The sequence below is a fragment of the Arvicanthis niloticus genome, chromosome 3, assembly GCF_011762505.2.
Source record: "Arvicanthis niloticus isolate mArvNil1 chromosome 3, mArvNil1.pat.X, whole genome shotgun sequence".
NCBI classification, from domain to species: Eukaryota; Metazoa; Chordata; class Mammalia; order Rodentia; family Muridae; genus Arvicanthis; species Arvicanthis niloticus.
In genome coordinates this window covers 93,277,151-93,293,844 of record NC_047660.1, presented here as the reverse complement: position 1 = coordinate 93,293,844, position 16,694 = coordinate 93,277,151, and the positions used below count along the sequence as shown (strand labels likewise).

Below are 16,694 nucleotides of genomic sequence, written 5' to 3'. Positions count from 1 at the left end.
TATGCCTGTGCACCACATGGATGCTGGTTGCTCTCAGAGGGAAGAAAAGGGAATCAGATCATCTGGAGCTGGAGTTACAGGTGGTATAAGTCAGTGTGTGGAAGCTGGAAACTGAACCTGAGTCCTTTGGAAGAGCAGCCAGTGCTCTTAACTGCTGCGCCAGCTCTCCGGAACCTTGTTTTCGTTTCTACCTTTAGTCTTTCTGATAAGCAGGCTAACAGCATCTCTCTGTACTTTGCTTTTAGTTCAGACTTGAACACTTGAGCTCCACCCTCTTGCTCAGCCGGCCAAGTACAGACTCATTGTGGTTCTGACTGCCCTATGCCCAATGACCCAGAATACTGTTTCATTTCATGCTAATGGGCTACTGGATACCACCTCTGTAAAGTGAGTTTTCTGTCCATTTTTTAGGTTATATGTTCTTTCTTTAGATTTACAGGAGGAATTCTTTATATATGCTGGGTGTAAGTTCTTTATGAACAGACTTACTGCAAATACACACCCCTTGGCTTGCGTTTTTACTCCCTAATAGTGTTCCTCTGGGGAGAAGGTATGCTAAGAATTTAGCACAGTGTCCGGCGCATGTGGGAAACACTCACTGTTGAGCTACATGCCAGTTTGGTCTTTTTGGTTAACAATACTTCTTCATTTAACATGATACAATTAAACTGAATACTTTTTGTGGCTACAAGTTTGTATGCCATGCTTCTGCCTACCTCAGATTCCAAGAAAATACATTTCCGTGTTTTTAAAAGAATGATTTGTTGAACACTTACATAGAACTTTAGGCTTTGATTTTTGTGTGGAGTGTGAACTTGCAGAAGAAGGGTTGTGTTAGCTTCTCTATTACTACAAGATAACACAGACGTAGAGGAATTTAAAGCCACCCTTCATTAGGTCACCTGTACAGGTGAGACACGAGCTTGGCTAGGCACCTCACTCAGGGTTTCAGAATGTTGACTTCAAGAGTTCAGCCAGGTGGCCTCACATTAGGCTCTAAGTTCATTCAGCTTGTTGGCAGAACTCTGTTCTTCAGGGGTGCAAGACAAACGTCCTTGTGTCCTTGCTGGCTGCCCGTTGAGAACTCTCTGCCTCCAACGCACCTGTGCTCCTTCTTGGATGGCCCCCTCCAGTTCAGATAAACAACAGCACCAAGCTATGATGGAGATTTGCATCTCTCTGCTTTTAAGGGCCGAGGTGATTAGATCAGAGTCGTGTGGATGATGTCCCTGCCTTAGAATCGGCTGCATAGAGCATATACTGACCGTAATTTAGCATGACCATGAGATGAATATGCTGTCATAGTCACAGGTCTCTGGGGCAAGAGCATCTTTGGGGAGCAGAATTTAATAATTCTGTCCACCAAAAAGATAAAAAAAAAATTATCCTCCCTACCCCAAATCTAGGTCTCTTGTTAATACAGTGCTGTTTCCATAACATTGTGAATCTCCCCCCCACCTCCCGCCGGCACCCCACAATCTGTATATCTTGTTAGCACAGTGCACTCTCCATATTGCCTGTGAATCTATTTCTGGGCACCTCTTAATCCACTGCTCTTTCTGACCTCTGGGCCAGTTTCACACTGACTTGCCTTTCTCGTAACTTCATAATTAGATTTGATAGCTAGTAATATAAATAAATCATCTAGATTCATTCTTCAAGACTGTCTTGCTTAGCTGGCCCTTTCCTTTTCTTTATTAAGGATCCACTTAAATGGAAGGTTGAGAACACGCAGCAGCTATGAGCACTGGCTCCTCTTGTCAAGATCTTAGGTTCAGTTTCCAGGAGCCTTGTGGCAGCTCATAACCATCTATTAACTCCAGTTCCAGGGCATCTGATTCCCTCTTCTGCTCTCCATGTGTATCAGGTGCACATGTGATAACACACATAAATGCAGATAAATACTCAGACACATAAGATAAAAACAAATATCTCTTTTTTAAAAAAAGAGTGAACTGCTGGGTGGTGGTGGCGCACACCTTTAATCCCAGCACTTGGGAGGCAGAGGCAGGTGGATTTCTGAGTTCGAGGCCAGCCTGGTCTACAAAGTGAGTTCCAGGACAGCCAGGGCTACACAGAGATACCCTGTCTCGAAAAAACAAAAACAAAAACCAAAAAAAAAAACCCAAAAAACAAACAAACAAAAAAAAAAAGAGTGAACTTATTACATGAAAGTAGAAGAGAGACGAGTTGGGAAAATGAAGGGATCGGCAGGAGCGGGAGGGACAAGAGAGGGTGACAAGGGGTGAATGCAATCAAAGTACATTACAGATATGTCAGATCTGTCATAACAAAACTCATCCTAACTGTTAGAGATGACACATGCTAATAAAAATTAAAACTGTAGACAAAACACCTTAATTTCAGTTCACACTGCCCCTCATGGAAAATGGGTCAGTTCTAATCTAGAGTGCTTCATTAGTCTCATCTGTAAAATGAGGCTAATGCTATTTTTTGCCAACTTGAAGGATCATATAAAAATTAAACATTTCCAAACTTATAAAAGAATCTACTTGCTCTAATTCACTTTCTATTACTGTGGTAGAGCTCCATGACCAAGAGCAACTTGGAAAGGAGAGGGTTTATCTGTCTTACATAGCCTGGGTCATCATCCATCGAGGGAAGCCAAGGCAAGAACCCAGGGCTGGCATCCGGAGACATGAACTAAAGCAGCAGCCATGAAGGACAGTTGCTTACCGGCCTGTTCGGTCTGCTTTGTTTATATAACCCAGGGCCACCACCCACAGTGTACAGAACCTTCCCACACCAATCATTAGTCAAGAAAATACCAATTTAACGGAGGCACTTTCTCAGCTGAAGTTTCCTCTTCATGGATGACCTAGTCTATGTCAAGTTGACCAAAACCTAACCAGCTCATTGCTCATCAAATCTTGTTAGAACACCTATTGGGATTTAATTGGCCACTTAATTTAGGGGCCACTGTACAAAAATAAGACATCTCTACAAAAAGAAAATCTTTCAGCCCACAAATGCGGTATATCTTATCAAATGAGGTATCATAAGTGCCTCTCATGAATACTTTTTATATTTCTATGTAGGATGTTCTTTTTTTTTTAAAAGGAATTAAGGGGAGTATTACCTTTAATATTTATATTTTAAATTTATTATTGTTATTATTTGTGTGCGCATGTGCTAGCATGAGAATATAAAGGCCAGAGGACAACTTTCAGGCATCAGTTTTCTGCTTCCATTCTGGTTTCCAGGGATCCAACTCAGTTTCATCAGCCTTGTGTGGCAAGGACCTTTATCCACTGAGCCATCTTCTTAGCTCCCATATTATTCTTTAGATTTATTATCGGGTGTTTAAGAGTTATTGGCACTAAAGTAAGTAGTAACACTTAACTTTTTTTATTTTAATTTACCTCTGTACGTAGGCATGCCATTGATTTTGGTTATTGATTTTTTTTTTTAAGATTCACATATTTACTTTGTATATATCAATATTTTGCTTGCACATATGTGCACCATGTGTGTGCCTGTTGGATCTCCCAGAACTGCTGTTATGGATAGTTGGGAGCCATCATCTGGGTGCTGGGAATTGAACCTTTACGCAGAAGCTTTACAAGAACAAGTGCTCTTAACCAATGAGCTGTCTCTCTAGCCCTTGTTATTGATCTTGTATTCAGCAACTTACCCAAATTCACTTCTGGTGTGTGTATGCACATGTGTACACGTATGTAGGTGCATGTACTTGTGTGTATGTGCTTGTGAAGACCAGAGGTTGACACCAGATGTCTTTCTCAATTGCTTTTCCTCTGTATTTTTCAAGAAAAACAGTCTCTCACTAAATCCAACTCTCACCAATTTGGCTGGAATAGTGGCTAGCAACCCCAGGGGTCTTCCCATCTCTGCTTCTCCAACACTAGTATTACAGATGCGTGCTGCTTCACCCAGATTTTCTCATAGGAGCTGGAGATTGGAACTCAGGTCCTTATTCTCATGTGGTAAGCACTAAACCAACTGAACCATCTTCCCACCTGAACCCCAAACTTCCCTATTATTTTTAATTACCTATAATTCTCCCAGCCTTCCTATGTACACAATCCTGTCATCTGCAAACAGGATTTATACCTTTATTTCTCATTCTCATTCTTTTTTTATATATATTTTATTTGTATAACCAAATGATTTGGTATGGTTGCTAACTTCAATTTCATGAGCAAGCTTTCTATAGGAAACTTAGAAAATCTCAGTCTTTCCCATGGTAAGACCAGTCTTGTTATTTCTGCTCTGCAGTGGCAACCTGAAACAGGGTCCATCACACAGCATGAACACAGTGCCACAGCTGTGCCCTCTGCTGATTCATGGGGAAACATTTGGCACTTCTGCAGGAGCCCATGACACTGTCAAATGGGTTGGCCATGCCCCAGGAATTCTCAGACCCAGAGAGAGCTGCCAAGAAGACTACCGTGGCCTACACAGGACATCAGTCTCTCATCCTTGAACTGGGCAGATCCTAGATGGTGCCAGGATGCCCAATGGTTTCAAGCCCTTCTGCCCAAACAGCAGGGCAGCCAGGATGTGTGTGCTACAGGGCGACGTCTAGCATCTGTTGCTCCTATTTGTGTGACAATGTTGAAAAGTCACCTGAGTGCCCAGCCAGGTTGGCAACTCCACTGGTGATCAAGACAGGCAGCCAAGCAGACAAAGGCCTTTGGAACAGCGTGGGAAAGCTGTTCATCCTATGACGGCACTGGACAAATGCCACTTGCAGCGGGGAGATTAGGAGGAAACAGGCTGTGCATTTCAGTGCAGCAGGGGAAGCTACTTGCGGGATTTCTGACAGCTCTCTGGGATGGCATCAGAAGCTGTTACTAAAATCTCAATCCCTCATGTCACCATGCCATCTGGTGTGATCCGAAAAGTATTCCAGGATTTTCACCCTCTTCAACTAGCTGAATCTTCTTTTTGGCCTAGGAGTCTGAGTTCATACAATAACTAGCACTGTGTCTGTTGCTGGCTACTGTTTAGAGCTCGGTGACAGGCACAGTCAGGCTTTAAGATACCAATCAGTCAGACAGACCACCAACAAAGGGCTAACGCTCTGCTCAATGGGGTCTCTGACTTTTGGTGGTATTTTTGGCTGATTAAGCTGAACTGTTTGCTCTGCAGCACTGTTACGAAAGAAGAGCCGAAGATGGGAACAACCCATGTTCGTCAACAGCTGAGGGATAATCAAAATATGGTATAATCACGCTGTCTTTGTTATTTTGCTTCTATAACAAAAAACTTGAAGACTGGGTAATTTGAAAAGAAAAGAGGTTTATTCAGGTTAATGGTTCTAGAGCAGTGGGTTCTTTACCTGGGGGTCAAATGACCCTTTCACAGGGGTTCCATATCACAGTTCCTGCATATCAGATATTTACATTATGATTTGTAACAGTAGGCCAAATTACAGTTATAAAGTAGCAACAAAAATAATTTTATGGTTGGGGTCACCACACCACAAGGTATTAAAGGGCTGTAGCATTAGAAAGGCTGAGAACTGAAGTTCTAGAAACTGGGAAGTCCCAGCTATGGTGTGACTTCTGTGTGGCTTTTGGTCGAGGTTTTCTGCTGCTTCAACTTATGACAGAAAGCCAAAGGGCAAGTGGCCACACACTAAAAAAAACAAGTATGAGATGCTGCCTTGACTTACAACAACCAACTCCCATGTCCCATGGCTCCAATCTCAGCAGAACAACACTGATCTCTCTAAATGATCTAATGCCCTCTTACAGGTCCTTTTTAACACTGTTCCAATGGGATTGAACCTTCAACGGGAGCTTGGAACGTGCAAACCCTCTTAAAACCTAGCAGGTACAATGAAAAAATCATTCTACCATAATAACAAAACAAGAACTGACACCCAAGACAGTGCACATGAAACTTGGTGGGACAAGCCTGTAATCCCAGCACTGGGAAGGCTGAGGCAGGAGGACACACATTTACTTAGTGTGAACTTTGGGGAGATGGAAAAGATCTAGAATGATGTAGTAGTCACGACAGTACAAAACTACAAACACAACATAACCACTCATCAACTGTATACACTTTCATATGGTGAATTTTATCTCAACCAGAACTTGGTAAAACAGTAAAATACTTGCTGAGAAGGTTTTTTTCCCTCCTTTGAAAAACAAAAAATATGTATTAAAACTACTCTGATATCCTGATTCTGAAAATGTGTTCTTTGAGAGTCCAGGGAACTTGGGGGTAGGAAACTTAACATGCACAGAGACTGGTTCTCACCCATTGGGTGAAATCACACATAAGCATGCAGCCATATCTATGTTATAGTTCACATATGCAAACTGCATTCTCTGTTTCAAGCTCATTCGTTTAACAATGGTGGCATCTGTGTGTGGAGGTGCATAGGCCTTGGCAGGGTCGTGAGGTGGAGACATGGCTCTGACCTCTCTATGTCCAGGACCACTCAGGAGTCTTGGTGATGCAGCAAAAATGGTGGCATTTAGGCAGCTAGAGGTCTAATTTGTCAATGCAGAGGTGGGTCGTAGGTGACCCTCTCAAGGGGTTACAGCTTCACCCACACAGAAAAGGCAGAGAGAATGAAAGATCATAAACCGTTTTGTCCTATTTGCTGCTTTCCAGGGCTTGAAGCCTGAGCAGCCGGTGGAAAATTCCACGAGCCAGTGAGACAAAAGGGAGCCAGAAAGGAGGGCAGATAGAGGGCATCCGCCTCCTGGTGCCCTTCTCCATGTGAGAGGTTCCCTCTAACTGCCCAGATAAATCTCCTGGGGCTTAACTACAGTATGGACAAGAACCTGGTCTATTTCATATTCATTTCAACATGAAGCAGGGGAAGGTGGACTTATTTCACAAATGGACGGTGGCACAGAAAACTCAACAAAGCATAGCACTGTCTTTTCAAGTGCTAACTTTTTAAGAGCTAGGAATACAGGTCAGTGCTAGAGGCCTTGCCCACATGCACGGGGCTGTGGGTTTGATCCTTTGATAGGCACCAACAGCTAGGCTAGAATTTAGTTTGACTATTTAAGGTACCTGTAGTGAGAATTCTGAATTTTGGTTTCTCTTAAAAGCACAGAAATGTTTTAAGAATAAGAATATGTTTTAATGTCAGGTGTGGGGAAATGGAGCTGTTTCAGATTGTCCAGAGCAGCTGACTACGCTTTGCCTCATGCTCTAGCAGAGGCAGGGTGTCGCCAGCTGCAGATAGTTTCTGCAATTGTGTGACTTTTGAAATTCTGGGAATTTTTCAGAGGATATATAAATGCTAGAACCTAGGTAGGTGGGGTTGGTGGTTGGTGGTCATTTAGTGGGGCTTGGTTGTGATTTGTTAGCAGTTGTGCTCAAAGAAAAAAAACAAAAGGAAAAAATTAGATTCAGTTCCTCTCTCTCTCTCTCTCTCTCTCTCTCTCTCTCTCTCTCCTCTCTCCTCTCTCCTCTCTCCTCTCTCTATCCTTCTTTCTCTCCTATCTAGTGATAGGGGATAAAACTGTGGGAAAAGGGTGGGAAAAGAAGAATCCACAAAGTAGTAAAGCTAGCTACAGGCAACTATGTTGATTTTCACTTTTTTACATAGTTAGTTTTCATGGCAAGTTTTCCATGTTTCAGTAAAGGTGTTTATATCACTTTTTTAAATAAATTGATTTAAAAGCCAGGTGTGGTGATTCATTCCTGTAATCCCAGCACTTGGGCAGCAGAAACAGGAGGGTCCTGAGTTCAAAATCATGCTCAGCCACACAGGAAGTTCTAGACCCGCTGGGGCTACAATGAGACACCATTTCCAAACGTAACAGTAGAACTCACAACTCCACAAACTGTCCTCTGACCTCTACAAAAAAATAAAAGCTTCCAAAAAACCTCCCCATAATAATAAATAAATAAATAATTTAAAAAAGACAATCAAAGCATAGATTTATGCTCTTAAAGAAAATATGGAAGAAAAGTACAGATGGTCCTGAGACAGGGCAGGAATGAGGGTGGTAAGACGTGTCTGAATGGCAGTCATTCAGAAGTTTTATTTGTCTCTCTCACCACAATAATTCAAGAGCAAGTCTGGGTGTTCTGGGACATTCCTGTAATCCCATGATCTGGAAGAGGAGAGAGATCAGACTCCTCTTCACAGTAAGTTTGAGGCAAGCCTGGGCTATGAGATCTCATTTCCAAATAACTGTAGTGGGGCATGCCTTCAATCCCAGCTCTTCCAAGGCAGAGGCAGGCAGATCTCTTGAGTTTGAGGCCAGAATGTTCTATATAGAATTCAAGGTTACCCACAGCTACATACTGAGACCCTGTGCCAAAACCCAAACAAGAGAGTAAAACGCCCAACAGTTCCAGAATGCATTTTGAAAACAGTCTGCCATATGTGCTCTTGCCACAGAGGGGTCCCAGTGCTTCTGATTCATATCTCAGTGACATCACTGCACCTGGTGGGTAGGAATGCAAAGCCTTCCATAGAGCCCTGGGAGTCTGAGTGACCCTCAGGGCAAACATGCTGTCAGAAACTCGAAATAGTCTATCTGCTTTGAAGCAGTTGCCAATTCAAGAACATATTCAAAACTTAAAAAGAGAAGCTGGAGAGATGGCTCAGTGGTTAGCAGCACTCACTGCTATCTCAGAGGACTCTGAACATGGCAGCTTATAAATATCTATAATTGCAATTTCAGGGCACCCAATACCCTTTTCTGGCTTCTGTGAGTGGCAGGCGTACACTTGGCACAGACACACTCACAAGCAAACACCCATACACATAAAATTATTATTTAAAAAAAAAAACCATTAAAATGATTTCTAAATAAGATGTGGTGCCCTTCATCGTTTGTTTAAAATATCTCATGACAAGATGACATGCAACAATATGCAGGACAAAGTGGGGATGGCAATACTGTTACACTTTACAAACCTCAATCATCCAGCTGACTTACCAATAATAGATTCTTATCAGCGCTGAAGGCCACAGGAGGAAAGAAGCGACGAATGCCAGGATTGGAATGGCCAGGGTCCCACCGGCAATCACAAACATGTTAACCACATCGAGATCCATCCTGTTCCTTGAGGCCTGTTGACACCTGCAGCGTCTGAAGAGAGGGCGAGACTATTGAAACCATCCCAGAAGAAAAGAGGAAGAATTAGAAAGGAGACAGGTGCCTGAAAAACAAACCTTAGCAGGGAGACGACATGACCAGGCAGACTTAGGAGGACCTTTCAAAAAGGAAAAAAAATCAACGCTCCAGGGTACACAGCAGAATGACTGGAGACATCGAGCACCCAATGGGTACCACACAGTAGTAGTACACACAGTGCTAGCCCTGTTCTTGAGCATTCAACCAAACTAGCTGTGGACAATGTAAGATAGCATGCCTATAAGCCGGCTCAGGCTTTGAGGTGTGTGCATGTGTATGGCGGGAGTTGGGGGGGGGTGGAAGTGGGGAGGGGTGGTGGCGGCTGGGTGCTGTATAGACTGGTATTTACTATTTCTAAAAGTCTAGGAGAAAGTAATGTATATAAAAACATAATTAGGATGTATTATCCCTTCAAGTTTTCTATAGATTTGAAATCTTTTATTCTTATTAACTGATTGAGACTGGTCTCACTAGGTAACCTAGGCTGTCTTGAAACTCATTATGTGGCCCTGGTAGGCCTGGAAGGGCTGGAGAGGTGTCTCAGTGGTTAGTGGCACTTGCTGGCTTGGGCTCTCAGTACCCACAATCGGGCTTACAACCATCTGTAACTCTGGTTCCAGAGGATCTGATGCTGTCTTCTACCTTCCTCAGGCACCAGGCATGGACGTACACACATATACACATGCAGGCAAAACACCACTGTACTTAAAATAAAATTTAAAATATAACCAAACAGGAGAGGAGTTATACCCATTTCACAGATGAAGCACTGCATCATAGAGGACATAACCCTGGTCTACTCATGCAACTGCCCTCTTAGTAGCTTAGTCACCAGAAGCAGTTTTCCCAGCATGCTTCAATCACTGGCCTGCCTGGGTAAGAATATGTTCTTTCTTAGTACCTAGAACAGCACAAGGCAAACACAAAGTACAAACAGACTAAAGAAAAGCAAGGTTACAAGATGGGATTAATCCTGTGTAACATATTTTAGGGAAGAAAAATCATTCCCTACAATGCTACAAGAAACTGAAATTTTCCCTGGAAAATAAGTAATTACAAACCCCCTTGGAGGAGTTCCCTATTGAATTCAAGGTACAGGAGCTGGGGAAAGACTTGTAGCTCAGAACAGATGTGTCTAAATCTGCAGGCTGCAGGTTGTGGGTCTCACGTGAACTGATGGCAACCAGAACTTAGCTTTAAGATAACTCTCCCATATCACAGGATGCCCTTAGAACGTGCCAAGAGCCACTGTGATTCAGACTCCTGAGCTGGGAAGTTAATTACACAATGTCCCTTCAGTCTAGAAATTAGAACATTTGATGCCCAAGGTTATGTTCATCACGCGTTCTGACACTGGAGATGGTAAGCGAACATAGAGGAAAAAAAATTTCCCTCTGCTGCTGTCTGCTGTGGATTACCACACTTGAGAGAAATTTTACCAGGATCCATCTTCGGAGAAGAAGGAACTCTTGTGTGACTGGATCAACAAAGTTTAGGCTTCCCCAGAGAGCCCACACACTCTCCTTGACAAGGTCAAACAAAGCTAGGCCCTAACTGAGTAAGCTATACTTTCGGATTGCCATGTTTTCCAGTGGTTCTCAACCTGTGGGTTGCAACCCCTTTCACAGGGGTCACATATCAGATATCCTGCATATCAGATGTTTATATTATGATCCCTAACAGTAGCAAAATTACAGTTATAAAGTATCAACAATATAATTTTATGGTTGGGGTCACCACCACATGAGGAACTGTATTAAAGGGTCGCAGCATTAGGAGGGTTGAGAACCACTGATTTAGACAAAGAACAGATAATATTTCCCAGCTCTGCAATAGCCTTTACCTACAGAGGATGCCTAGATTTCTTTCGGGAGGTAGCTCCTCTACCCTGCTGATGCTTATTAAAAGGCTTTCTTGGGCCTGGAGGTACACTAAAGACAGAAAAGACAAAACCTCAAGAACAAGGACTACCAATCACCACAAATCAAGGTGTTACCTGGAACTTTCCAGACTATGGCCCCTTACACAGGACACTGCTAGGTGGCTTACATCAGGCTTCAGTGGCACACAGCTTTGGGTAATGCTAACACTCACTAAGCAACTTATCTCAGCCAGTCAAGCTCTGTCAAGGCCAGAGAGCAGCTCTGAGGATGGCAAGTTAAACAGATCTCTGCACCCGGAACTCCTGGAAGTATTTAGTTAGCCAGTAACACTGTCCCCATCATTTATTTTAACAGTGTATATGTGTGTGTAGGTGACTGTCTTTTTTTTTAACAATGGTTTGTTTTTATGTGCATTGGTGTTTTGCCTGTATGTGTGTGTGTGTGGGGGGGGGGTGTCAGATCTTGGAGTTACAGACAGTTATGAACTGCCATGTGGGCACTGGTAATAGAACCTGGGTCTTTTGGCAGAGCAGCCAATGCCTGAACTGCTGAACTCCAGTCTGCCTATCACTTATTTTACAGACTGTGTGTGTGCAGCATGTGAGTGTGTCATGAGGCAGGGGCATGCCACAACATACATGCGGACGTCGGTTCTCTCTTTCCACTGTGTGGGTTCGGGAGGTCAAGTTTCCATAATCACGTGTAGCAGTAAAGGACCTTTACCCACTGACTCATTCCTTGGCTCTTAATGATACTTTTAAATTATTCTAGGGATGTATCTTAAAGAATAAATTTAAGAAAAAAGATAATAATTTAAGGAAAAAAAAAAACAGTAGAGTCAGGGATATCGGTTGATAGCAATGTGTTTGTCTACCACGTGCAGTCCTGGGGTTTGATCCCTGGTGCTGCAAGAAACAAAGGAAGATGCTAACCGGGTGGTGTGCGGCTCTGAGGTCATGGTATGCAAGCTGCTGCATGGAAGGGTGCAGTCTCGGAATGGAGGGACGCTGGACCTAAGGCTGAAGTCATGGGACGGAGGGGCACTGGACGTCGGGGCATTCCCGCTCCCCCCCCCCTTCTACACAGCTGCTCTGAGACTCCACCCTCCTCACCTTGTTTGCCCCTCCCTAATCTGGTGATTTAACATTTCTAGAGTTATGCCAGACAATCAAAGAATAGGACCTAGCTGGTTCTCCCATAAATCTCATGTCCTTTTACAGTTCCCCAGAAGCATTTAAGTGGCATCTGACAGGCTCTTGATACCCGATAATGTTTGTTGTTTGCTAGTCTTTTTACTAATCTGTGGAATAAAGCAGGGCCCCAGAAGCACCGCGGCGCAGAGTGCAGGGAGGTAATCATTCTCAGTGCGCAGGGCAGGACGTGCTTATGGCTCTGCTTCGATATATGCTTTTTTTTTGGGGGGGGGGGTTTGTTTGACTTTCAATGTAATCAGCTAATTGGGGATTTATTCTCTGTACAAAAAAAAAAAAAAAAAAAAAAAAAAAAAAAGAACAAAATAGAGTGGGGAGGAGGAAGAAGAGTTGGCCACTCTTGTCATCAGCACGGAGAGTCACACAGTGCCATGCCCCAGAATAGAGCCTACACTCAGCCTCTGCTGCCACACGTTAACACACAAGCTGTATGTTCAGGGTCTTTATCATTATAAACAAGAATGGAGAGGAACTGGATAGAGGTCAGACAGGAAATCCAGCGGGCAGGAGATCCAGATAAATCCTGCATGAGGGAAGTCAAGTGTAGTCTGGGATTAGAAATCAGGCATGGCATTTCAGGATGCTAATGTCCCCGACTTTGAATGCTAAGGATCTTGAGCAACGACACACTTCAGGCTATAATGCAACATGTAAGAGTAAACAGAATATAGAAACACTTTCACTAACTCCTGCCTTCTGGGCATGTCCAACCTGCTCCACAAGTCCCAGAATATTCTAAGCTACAGCCCACACATTTCTAGTAATAGTGTCAAAAAGGCTGGATACCCTGACATCTGCCTGGAGTCCATCAAATCTGACAAACTAAAGTCTTGGTCTGTCTATAAAAGACAATGTCTGGAAAAGATGTCTTTTACAAAAGACAGTAACTGTGGCCAGTTATACTATGGTAACAAGCACAGCCGAAGACCTAAAAGAACAGTCTCCACGCAGTCTAAACTTCCCTGTGTCAACCCCATGCACTGATTAACATCTCTCTTCCCACGCTCTCTCTCATACCACGATGAAGTGGGGAAACATGCCTATCATGGACACCTGGTTGGTTAGCAGCGTGCCTCCAGCTCTCACTCAACCCTGCAGATCTTTCTACTCCACATCCCTGCCTCTCCCACGCAGTGCTTTCTGGAGTGCACATGTATTGGGTCTCAATTATGCATGAAACTCCCAGTCCAGCCATCTCCCAGATACCCACTGTACTTCTGTAGAGCTGCTTCCACACGTGCTAACGCACTTTACAATCTTGTTCACTCCTTATTCCTGCTGGTGTGTTTTTAAAACTACTCAGTGCTGCCATATCTCTGTAGTTATGCAAGGTAACTCCCCATAAACTTTCTCCCCATAAAGTTTACCACTAGAAAAACACTGTTAGTACTACGCTAAGTGGTGGTGGCATACTCCTTCAATCTCAACACTTAAGAGGAAGAGGCAGATGGATCTCTGCCTCTGGTCTACAGAGTGAGTTCCAGGATAGCCAGGGCTACAGAGAAACCCTGTCTCAAAAAGCAGGGGGTAAGGGGACCTGTTATTTTTATTTTGTGTATATGGGTGTTTTGCCTGCATGTATGTCTATGTACCGCAAGGATGCAGTGTTTAGTAAGGCCAGAAGGGAGGGGTGTCGATCCCCTGGAACTGGAGTTATAGATAGATGGTCATGAGCCACCATGAGGGCACTGGGAACTGAACCCCAGTCTTCTGCAAGAGTAATTCAGTGCTCTTAAGTGCTGAGCCATCTCTCTAGCCCTAAAGAATACAGCTTTTAGCTCGACCTCATGGCACAGACCTGTAATCCCAGCTCCTTGGGAGGCAAGGCTAGAGGATCATTTGTTGAAGGACTTCCTAGACTAAATAGTAAGTTCCAGGGCAGCCTGGGCAACTTAGCAAGATCTTCTCTCAAAATAAATGTGGTGGGTTTTGTTTTGTTGGACCTGGGGACATGGCTCGTGGTAGAACAGATTCGACTCCCCCTGTGGGGAGACCGTTACAGTTAAACCACTATAAAGAAAAGAACATAGGAAAAGAAAAACACTGTGTTCTTAAAATCCGAGTGCAGAGTCCCCACTGATCACTGATACCGCATCTCCACAGACTCCTGAACCAGTTCCTGAAAAGAGAAACTGATTCTTGAAAGTATCGCTGAAGAGCTACGGCCAGGACAGCCCTGGGCTGCTCTCCTTCACCTTCTCTGCAGCCATCTTGTCTCCTCAACTCTGGCTGAGCTCATTCCTACTCTGGAGTTTGTAGCTCCAACAGTCTCGCTGTTAGAGTGAGCCATGGCTGAACGTCCCTGGCTGCACCTCAATGCTCTCTTCAATTTCTCCTGGATAATCCTGGAGGCTTTCTGTGTTCCTCTATCTCTCCCATAATACACTCCTGATTCTCCCCTCATGGCCGTTCTCTACCACTCTCTCTTACAGAAAATTATACATGTCAACATACTTGACAGGATTTTCTTCTAGATTCTCCCAATGCCTGAATGACTGACTACCCCACGACACTAAGATATGCCTCCAATATAGCTCTTCTTGTTTCTCCTGACTTACCAGCTTCTGCTGACAGCCCTGCCCCCATCCATCCAGCTTCCTCAATGCCCACATACCCCTCATTCTTATTTGTTTAACACATCAGAAACATAATGGTGAAAAGACACTAGCACTCAGGCCACCTTGTCCAAGTCTATGGAAACCAGCCATCGAAGTTTAAATAACTTCTGGGGATACAGCTCTGTGGCAAAGTGTTCGTTTAGCATGCATGAATTCCTATGTTCAATGTTCAGTACCATAAATTTAAATAATTTACTAATTTAGTAAAATCCAAAGTTTACTTCTCAATTACAATAACTATTTTTCAAATAATAGCCACAAGTAGATAGGCACACCCACACAGGAACACACAGCATTGGGAGTCATACCCACACAGGAACACACAGCATTGGGAGTCACACCCACACAGGAACACACAGCATTGGGAGTCACACCCACACAGGAGCACACAGCATTGGGAGTCACACTCAGAAGGCCCTTACAAGCAACCGAACAGGCCAGTTTGGTCCAGTATTTAGTGGGAACACTGATAGGAAGCAATCCATATCAGATGCAGAACTGTCCAAGTCAGACCTGCTCCCTTGGCTGTACACTGGAACCAGGCCCTCCTCCTCCTGATGCTCTTATCATCAGGCTTCCTTCCAACACCAGCTCCTGGAAGACTCAACTCAGTTCGTGGCAAAGATACAGCTGTGCAGTCTAACGCCCACCAGATAAAACAAGAGCCACCCCATAGGGTCCTAACTCAACCTCCGACTACTGACTCAACCCATGTCCATTTGTACCCCAACAAACCAGACCCATGCCTGCCCACACTGCTTCCTGCTTTGTTCCCCCTGTTCTAGCTAACTGATAAACTCCTCCCTGCCTCTAGGACTGGTTCCAGTGACACATTCCCCAGTAGAATACTGTCATTCCCTGTGGCCTTGCCTTCTAGACACGCTTTATAGCAGAGATCCTGGATGGTCTTTGGCAACTGTAGGGGCTTTTAGACTATATCCTGGAGTTCTGGACACCATTCCCCCAAGTACTTAGTCACTTAGTACTGGTGGCTCACACAGGTTGGAGAGCCCAGCCTTGAAAAGGCCGCTCCTGTTTAGATACTCCAATATATTAAAAATTCACACGTACTAGTCAAGGAACAGACTCTTTCCCAACGTTGCTGGCTCTGGCAGAAGCTGAGAATGAATTTTTGGGATCACACGAAGTAAAATAACAAAGCATTAAAGCATCATAAGGAATATAATATGTTTGGATGTGTTGGCAGCCAGCCGGATCCGGCTGTGGTAGAGCGGAGAGCTCTCTCTGTACACGGAAAATGCACATATCCTGCCTCTCACTTCATAGTTCACCTGTAGCTCAGGCCACCTCCCCAACTAGGTAAAAGTGCACAGAGGGCAGGGCATCAAGATAACTGCTAAGGCCTGGGAGGGCTAAATGGGTCTAAGGTGAAAGTGGTGACAGGTCAGGCACAGGGATTGACCACCAGCATGAAGAGGCACAGAAGGGACCAGGAAGACATGGGGCATAAAGCTTAATGAATAACCTCCCATAAAGATAGAGAGTTGTCCGTCTTCATCTGGACTAGGGCTCACCCAAATGCTACATTCTAAAATGAATGAAACAGAGAGAGATAACCATAGGTGAAGGAGGCAATCCTGCTACAGGAGTGGCTAGAACAGAGGCCTAAATGCTCATAAACAGGACTTAAGAGGAACAAAGGGGGCTGGCAGAAGCTCCACAGCAAAATGTGAGGAGATGGGAGGGAAAGTTAGGCCACAGGACCCGGAAGTGTGCCAGGCAAGTTAGTACTAAACATGAGAAACAAACCAGGAAAGTCTAAAAGAAATTACAATAACTCTGAAAACGTCTCCCATGTAGCAGGCCATTCTAAGACACATACACCTCCCGTGTATAACAAAACACGCTAAAATA

At 44.1% G+C, this 16,694-nt stretch overlaps 1 protein-coding gene across 1 annotated transcript in view; it reads right to left on the bottom strand.

Annotated features, from left to right (window-relative positions):
• The window catches only part of Abhd6 (abhydrolase domain containing 6, acylglycerol lipase), a 48,321-nt gene that overhangs the window by 20,206 nt on the left and 11,421 nt on the right, over positions 1–16,694 (bottom strand). Inside the window, exon 2 of the mRNA XM_034498547.1 lies at positions 8,910–9,062. Coding sequence (XP_034354438.1) covers positions 8,910–9,028 — 119 coding nt within the window. The 5' untranslated portion in view covers positions 9,029–9,062. The remainder of the gene's footprint in view (positions 1–8,909; positions 9,063–16,694) is intronic.